The sequence below is a fragment of the Rhinichthys klamathensis genome, unplaced genomic scaffold (genome assembly GCF_029890125.1).
Source record: "Rhinichthys klamathensis goyatoka isolate OS25496 unplaced genomic scaffold, OSU_Roscu_1.1 h1tg000254l_1, whole genome shotgun sequence".
Classification (NCBI taxonomy): Eukaryota; Metazoa; Chordata; class Actinopteri; order Cypriniformes; family Leuciscidae; genus Rhinichthys; species Rhinichthys klamathensis.
The window spans coordinates 2048115-2056700 of record NW_026606776.1 but is presented as its reverse complement, the minus strand read 5'-3'; the positions used below and the strand labels follow the sequence as shown (position 1 = coordinate 2056700).

General features: G+C 37.3%; 1 protein-coding gene and 1 non-coding gene across 2 annotated transcripts; both read left to right on the top strand.

The window, feature by feature from the left end:
- The first annotated feature begins 2259 nt into the window (after positions 1-2259).
- Positions 2260-2341, top strand: trnas-cga (transfer RNA serine (anticodon CGA)). The gene has a single exon. It is a non-coding gene; the product is annotated as a tRNA-Ser (tRNA).
- A 363-nt stretch (positions 2342-2704) lies between these two features.
- On the top strand, positions 2705-8000 carry nabp1b (nucleic acid binding protein 1b). Its single transcript, XM_056266936.1, has 6 exons — positions 2705-2802; positions 6287-6425; positions 6549-6620; positions 6702-6789; positions 6868-6931; positions 7693-8000. Exons 1-6 carry the CDS (start codon positions 2709-2711, stop codon positions 7875-7877), a joined length of 642 nt encoding a protein of 213 aa, XP_056122911.1. The 5' UTR covers positions 2705-2708; the 3' UTR covers positions 7878-8000.
- The last annotated feature ends 586 nt before the right edge of the window (positions 8001-8586 follow it).

Here is an 8586-nt window from a genome sequence, read left to right as displayed (position 1 = left end):
GTTATAAAGTCAGAATTGCATATTAAGTCGCAATTCTGACTTTATAACACACAATTGCGAGTTTATATCTCGCAATTCTGTGAAAAAAAGTCAGAATTGCTAGATAAAAAGTCGCAATTATCTTTTAAATCATTTGATTCTGTAGCGGAAACAAGCTCCCATAGTTTTGTTTTAGAGATTAAACAGCACAAATATACTGCCATGTTCTATCCCTGTATTTATCAAAAAAAGTGTACTCAATATTAAATTTTAAGTGTACTGTGAACCCATAAACATAGAGACCAAAAGATGTGAGAAAGCTAGTGTATTGTCCTAAACTAAACTACAAATAATTTCTGATATCTAGATTTCTGTTTCGTAGTGACTAATAAACATTTAGATAACTTTTTTCTGTCCTTAATGATCACACGCCATGCTCACACACACTTCAAATCTGGAATGCAGCTTACATGGGGGATCCTGGTCTTCCCTTAGCTCCACACATGTCTCAGACCTTTATTCAGAAAGCATTCCTGCTTTTGATGTACGGCTCTTTTCAGAGACCATTTCTCAAGATCCCGTTGGCATTGTGCTGGCTGAGAAACAGGCGCTGTGAAGCCAGTCTAGATTACAGGCATACGTCTGAAAGTGATGAAGGAGACGATGCATGCAAATAAGCCAGAGAAGTGTGGAAAGTGGTGGAGAACTGCAAAAGTATGAAAAGTGAAAGTCTGTTTGGATTGATGTACTGAAGTTTCAAAATGTGAGAACTGAATAACACAAGGGCAAATTCAAAAATCCCCCTCATCACTTTGGAATAAATGCAGTTAACTGATATTTGTGCACACATCACCACTCGCTATTATACAAATCCATAAATAAAATAGTGCTGTCAGCGGATAAAGAAAAGCATGAGGAGCAGCACTGACCAATCAAGTCTGGTTTGATATTGTTGATATTGTGAGAATGAGAATAGAGTTTGGTTCTCATATGTTTTTATTATAAGTCAGAGCAAGTGGGATTTTTTTGTGTGTTTATTTCCAGCATATTTTCATTTCAGTATTCCAGTGCTGAACAAAAACATAAAAGTGTGTATCTTTGCTTCGGGTGATGTCTCTTTCAGATGAAAAGGGATGAGGTTTTACTTCTTTAAAACATAACAGATTTTAACTAATTTTTTCTGATTCTTGTAATCCCTAATCTGTATTTGCATATTCTTTAAGATGTTAATTGCATCAATGACTTCATAATATATACGAGAGCTATATGTTGTCTTGGTTATATTTTAGAAACATTATGATTCACGCCAAAGAGAATGGCTCAGTTACAGCAGAGAACTTGTTTCTGTAACACCTGTTTACCACGTTGTTTCACGCTCTGCTCAAATTGTTCTTATAATGCAAATAAATAAAAACTTTGAAACATGCGTTTTCGTGTCTATCTTGTCCCGTTGAATCTTTAGTAGCCTATGCTTTCAAAGTCCTGTTTTATTCCTTTAGTAGCCTAATCCGTATGACAGAAACAGACTTAAACCTAGACTTTGAATACCTTAAACATTAGGCTACACATTCATATTAGATGCGTAATAGGCCATATTGAAGTAGGATTGGCTGGCCAAGTGATTATTACAGTGATTATTATGTTTATATGTTGCGTATCCTACACACTCCATCAATTAGGGTTAGAAGAACTGTTGCCAAACATATAATATGCTAGAAACATAATAATCAATAATATTCTAATGATAGACTCTTAAGCATTTGCTTTTTAGTTTTTTGGCCAGGCAGTGTATGTGGGGTTACAAAGATATCAGTAATAAAAAAATATTCTTACCTGCAGTGCCATGGTAACAAGTGAATTGTTGATTTATACCTTTCTTGTCAGAGCTGTACTGTATGGCATTTGAACTATCTGTTCCTGAACATTCATATGAACATTCATATGAACTAATTGTATGTCAAGGCCTGGCTTATGTACAATTTTGTAATTCCTTTCGTTTCAACGTGAAGAGTGCTCAAATTGAAAACGCGCCCTCTATGACACTTGAAAAACTCCTTGTGCACTAGCGCCATCTGGCGTTATGATGACTCAATTAAAACAGCAGAAAACGAAACAAGCGAAATGAATGCTTATATATCACTATATTATTATAAGATAAAAAAGCACCGTTTACATGATCTATTTATTAATTCAGTCAAATAAAAAAGCTTAACCTGCTCAATAAAGTCACGGTATGATACCTTTAGTAGATAGCCGTTTTTCACTTATACACTATACACAGTCACGGTGGCCGAGAGGTTAAGGCGTTGGACTCGAAATCCAATGGGGTTTCCCCGCACAGGTTCGAATCCTGTTCGTGACGATATTTAGTTTTTATTCCACGAGAACTTGATTCCGTGCTACTTTTCAAACAATTTCAAATCACACAAAACGCACGAATAAACTGATTTGTGAACATGTTTAATCATTTGCGTTCTTACAGGAAAATTAACGTAAACAATTTAGCACTTTTTTTCCCCTTTCCTTCCTTAGTTAACTTGTTAATAAGGCTGAATTGTTCTTATGCAGTTTTAAAGGGGGATGTTATGTGCAACATTCGTTAAAATCTGATCTCATTCAGGTAGCTTATATAAATACCTGGCATCAGTCATCTTAACGTTAGGTGATCCAAGGTGGCTGGCAGTTTGACTGAATTGGATTTCCTTTAGCTTTCCCCCCCTTGTTTTATAATGGCAAACCCGTTGAACGAAAGTGTGTGTCTGATTAAAGACCTTAAACCTGGATTAAAAAATATTAATTTGGTTTTCATCGTCCTGGAAACTGGTAAGTCATATTTAAGTGGGAAACGTTTGCTTTTTAACGACCAAACGCGGCCTGTAGGCTACGATTGCGTTGCTGCTGTCCTCATTTTTTAAATGTTTCTGTGCTCACACACAGTTTGATGTAGCCTATAAATTCAAATAAGATTAGTATAATGTCTTACAATTCTTGAAGTCCATGCTGACTTCTATAAAAAGATATATTAGTCAACATTGTTTTCAGTAGTGAATCCGTGAACGAATCTTTTGAGTTGGATCTTTTCTGTGAGTCGTTTGAGCTGAGTCACAATGGCGTTCTGAATAAAATCCAGTGGCGGTTCTAGAGGGGGGGCCAGGGGGGCCCCTGTGACAAAAAGCTTGGCCCCCCTTGTGGCCCCCCTAAATGTGGAGTTTGAAATAATTTTTACAAAACTGTTTTTTGCTATCGTATGCGTATTATTTTTTTTTTTTCTATCTTTGTGGATTTGCATTTTCACGTGACAATTCGCATCACATTCGCGGGAATCGCGGCAGAATAACGCCTGTCTCCTGCACGCGAGAGAGGAGAGAAGAAGAAAGTTGGTAAATGTCAGTTCAGTTGTAAGTTCATTCTTTATGTGCGTATGGCGTGTGCGATGTGTATTGTCTATTATGATATTGTAATCATTGTTTTAACTATGTACGAGGCACTGTGAGCTGACATAGCATTTGTCTATCGTCCTTTCACTGCTGTGTGCAGTTCATAGGTAGGCTATGTCCCCAAATTAGTTTTTGTCTTATATTTATATCATATTATGTTCTTATATTAGAATATCACATCAGCAAGAGTGCCGTTTTCCCGTGCACAATTGCAACTGTGATATTTATGTTATACAACAGTTAAATTAACAATAAGTTAACATTGGGAGTTACTTTTTAGACACAATATTGTCAATATTGTTTGTTTTCCCTTTATTTCGCCGACTAGAATTTCATAATGAAACCGTAGTAGTGAGTCTCAATGCAACACAGCGATGATTTATTGACTGAAATCCGCGTTTTTAACGAATCACTTGCTGCTTTCCCGAATAAATCAGCCGTTTGAACAATTCGTTTGAATGAATGAATCCCTCTTACAGGGACTTGCCGCCGCCTACTGGCGGTTTTAGTTTCATATTTAAAGTATCCTTTAATTAAAACGTTAAAATTAGAAATAATTTTATTTTTAAATATTGATTTAAAAAAAATCTCATAGCTTTATTTATGCAATTGTAAATGGAGTGTAAATATATTAATGCCACTTCTGTGTCACCTCTGCACTGCAAAGATGGATTTTGATTGAATTAATTAATTTGACTGGTAACAGTGGTACTGTATAATTATTGCATAATTAAGTATTATTGTATAAATAAGTATAATTACTGTATAATTTGAATGTTAGTATTTGACATAAAAGGTGATGCATAACTCTAAATAAGTTTAGAAAAAATGTCCATATATAGGTGAAAATGCCCCTGGAAATCAATTTAAGGCGGCAAATATTGCCTCTTAATTAAAAAATGTATTTCTGTCACTGCTGTGAACTGACTACTGCATAGAATATGAAAAATATTAATATCTTCGTGATTCAGCTGTCAACAACAGGCCTAAACCAGCCATGGCACCAGCACAAAAACACAATCAGTAAAATATTATCTAATTATTAACAAAATGTTGAAAATATTGAAATATATTTTTGTCAATATTGCACACCCCTACGGTATTAATTTTGATTTCTTTAGGTCTTAAAAAGCCTTAAATTTGACTTTAAAAAGTGTGCAGGAACCCTGTAAAGTGTAAACGGTTAGACATATCAAGTCAGTTATTTTCAGTAAATGAATTAATAAGCTTCTTGGTCCCCATTGCTTTTGCTCTATAGTTCTCAAAATGAAGAGAAAAAAGGACATCATGTCTATTACAGTTACTGTGACTAATACTGAATATGTAATGCAAATGTAAAAATATAATGGAAATGCAAATACATTGTTGAATGATTATAAACACGGTATTTTGCCTGTTAATGCCTGCAGCAGTGCAGAAAATGATATGACAACAATAAGGTCTAAATGTAACTGGCCCCTCTAACAGTACAACTGGCCCCAGCTTGGCCCCCCCAGTTGAAATGGGCTAGAACCGCCACTGATAAAATCGTTCACGAATTGGACTGAATCAACCCGTAATGTTCTCGACTCAGAAAATCACAGAGAATAGGCCTACATCAGCATCGAATTAGCTCACTCCTTGCTGATATTGTCCACTCAGCTGCATGCACTATTGGGATTAGTAGGTATGAATTTATGAAATGTGTGAAGGGGTGAGCTATTTCAGGCACAGTTACAGAGTTGTGTTTAAATTAATGAATTTCAGTGTTGTTTAAAGTCACCATGAAACCAAATTTGACATTCTTATTTTTTAATGGAATCCTGCTAGCCTGGTTAAAACCAGACCATTCTCAGTTACTTCCTGAACTTCAGCCAGCCCTTTGTTTCCTGTCTGTCATTATTGGACAAACTGATTAATCCAGGTGTGCCTGGCCTCAGTAACAATAATCAGGCACACCTGGATTAATCAGTTTGTCCAATAATGACAGACAGGAAACAAAGGGCTGGCTGAAGTTCAGGAAGTAGTGAAGCTGTGCATAAAGCCTATTTGGCAAAGCGTCATAGACAAATAATTTCCAGAGGGGCGTCACCAACGGACGTCGCGGATAGACCTAAAACCAATCAGAGCGATGAAGGAGATGATGCAGAGAGGCAGAAACATCTCCGAGTGTTGTTCTTTGCTCGATGTTTAACAAAAGGGAAAGGTTCAAATCGCTTAAAACAGCTGATAGCTGATTCAAACGAGTGATGATCGACGGCGGCATCCATCTTTGTAATGTAGGCTACAAAATCTGCTTCAAAATCCCAGCGCTGTCGTCATCGTGTAAAGCCCGCCCCAACGTTTCTGATTGGTGCCTCGATTTCGGCGGATTGGAAATGAGCTTGAATGAGCTCTTTGCCAGACTAACTTTCAGAGCAAATCTAAATTTGCCGGAAGTTGTCTGGGTTTTCCCAGGCTAGAATACTGCACAATTACAAATGATTCATCCGTGAACGTTATGTTTTTAATTCATGTGCCCTCGTAATCTTTGATCAAAATAACTTCCCCTCCTTCTTGCAGTGACATCTCTTTTCTTTTCTGATGAAGTTTTTACTGGCGCGAGGGCGGGACAACCTGTCACTCACATGAGATCACTGCAATAGCAAACCACAACGATCCAATCAGTTCTCAATGGACAAAATCAAGTCCTGACCCCTTTTTCCTTTCGTTTCACTCGGATATAACCTACCCTACATCACAATAGGGAAGAAAAGATTACATATTTTTTAAAAGAAACTGAAAAAAAAAAAAAAAATCATGAAAATTAGTTGGAAAGCTAATTTGCCTTCGCCAATTGCCTTACATTTCAGTGTGTTCCTTGTTTGTGCTTCTTTAACAAAATATACCAGGTCGAGTGTCTAAGACAAAGGACGGACACGAAGTGCGTTCATGTAAAGTAGCTGACAGGACCGGAAGTATCACCATATCAGTGTGGGACGAGGTGGGCAGCTTGATACAAACCGGTGACATCATCCGACTCAATCGAGGGTGGGAGTAAAGTTTATTAGGCTGTTAATAATAATAGTAATGCTTCGAATCTTAATAAAGCCTCTTAGAAAGATTTGGTTTGTTCATTTTCATCGTGTTAAAGAAAATCACATTTGATTTCAGATACGCATCTCTGTTCAAAGGATGTCTTACACTGTATATTGGGAGAACAGGGGACCTCCAGAAGATCGGAGAGTGGGTCTTCACACTTTTATTGAACTTAAGTTCTCTGAAACAATGATGATTGCAATAAGTACCTTCTTGCATCTATCAAAGGTTCTGTATGATATTCTCGGAGGTGCCAAATTTCAGTGAGCCCAACCCAGAGGTTCTGGCTAAAATCAACCAAATAAACAACACCCAAGTGAGTGCAAAAATACAGCTCAGAGGGCATGAACAGTCAGATGAGCACAGAATAAGTGTCTGTTTTCTCTCTTAACAGGTTAAAACAGAAGCTTATGGCAGCGCTCCTAGTATACCGAATCCCGGACCAGCTGTACCCGCAGGTTGACACTTTAGAACCTTGAACGATTGTTTGACAAAGGCAGTATTTGTTGAAAATAATCATATTTAATTCATCACGTCTTCCACGTCTCACATCACGTCTTCCACGTTCCAGAATTCCACGTCAAAGAAGGCGGAGCCTCAGATCTACACCTAAATATTATGTACTCGGCATGGAACAATGGTAGTTTGAATGGGTTTACCAGTCGTACTGAACTTTTCCAAAAAGATTGATTTCGCGAGCTGTTTCAAACTTTAGAAACAAACTTGATACAAAAATCATTTCGAACAAGTTTCGAAAATTTGTTTCGAAATGACATCACACCTTTTCATTCTTTGATTTCTCTTGAAGAATATTGGGGCCTTTAAAATTATTTAAAATAAGCTAAAATAGCTCAAAATCAAGCTGGAATCATATTTCTTATTTTCATTTGTTCCCTTAAAGGTACACTAACTTTTGGTTCCCAGTCGGTCTCAAATAGTCTGAATATAAACACTTAGAATAGGTGTACCATAGCGATTCGGGATAAGACAAAAACATGTTTTGGAAGATGGATTCATGATGTACTTGCTCATTATATAAATGTTGTAAATTTATAACTAAAAAAAGTTGCATAGTGTACCTTTAACAATTAAATGGATAGAAACAAAACAAGCTGTGGTTGCTTATTTAACATGTCAGTCAGATGGCTCTCTCTGTATAAATATGTGATTCTTGGTCAGAATAAGCTGAAATCTGTACCTTTCTCTCTGCCCCTCCCAGCCAACGGCTCTGCTGTGTTTTCACCTGTCCCCCGAGAGACGTCCTTTGGTAAAGGTGGGCGTCATTTGAACCGCAACCATTGGAAGAGTGGCACTGCTTCTTCAGTACCAGGTAGAGGTCAGGGCCCAAAACCCATTGCCACCATAACTAATGGACGGGATCCTCGCAGAGCACTGAAGAGATGAGAACAAGAAAATGTTTCAGTATCTGAGACAATGCTATTTTGAATTTATTTTTAAATGCTTTTTTTCAGTCAATTGAGTTAGTTAAGGGTTATTTGATTACTTATTTTGCAGAACAAAGTTGTGTACAAATAAAGTTGCTTTAAATCATGTCTTGCTTGTCATATTTGTGTTTTCATAGCAAGTTCGGGACATTAAAGGTGCAGTAAGCGATTTCTGAGAATCATCGTTGAGCACTTGATATTGGAAATCAACCCAAACAAACAAACCCCTCCCTTCATTGCTCCACCCCCAAAACGCCCTCAGTCAGCCCATTCTCCTCTGACCTCTAGCAACTGTAAGGACTGGGCCAGGGTGAATCTGAATAACTAAATACCTTCGTGCTAAAATCCCAAAGCCTTTAGCCCCAAAAGGCCTGGAACTTGAAAAAACACACACAAACACACACACACACACACCTCCCCCACAGCTGACACCCACACTCAGGACAGAGCGTGGTGTCCGCTTACAAGACATTAAGACACTTTATGACATTTTTGTAATGTCCCAAAGGAACTTCTTTTCTTTAAAAGACATTCAACCAGATATATTTGATGTGTTTTTATGTGTGTCCATTTGCCCATGTCACATTGGAATAACTGTGATTTTATCATTATGCATTTTTACATTTAACTGTCTATTCCCAGTATTGTTATACTGTTCTTGGTCTTGT

What these genes read in the sequence shown, in the direction of transcription:
- nabp1b (XM_056266936.1), top strand. Translation starts at nt 2,709, where the DNA reads ATGGCAAACCCGTTGAACGAAAGTGTGTGTCTGATTAAAGACCTTAAA. An exon ending in TTTCATCGTCCTGGAAACTG is followed by an intron (nt 2,803 to 6,286) that starts GTAAGTCATATT and finishes AAAATATACCAG; the next exon opens with GTCGAGTGTCTAAGACAAAG. An exon ending in CGGACCAGCTGTACCCGCAG is followed by an intron (nt 6,932 to 7,692) that starts GTTGACACTTTA and finishes TGCCCCTCCCAG; the next exon opens with CCAACGGCTCTGCTGTGTTT.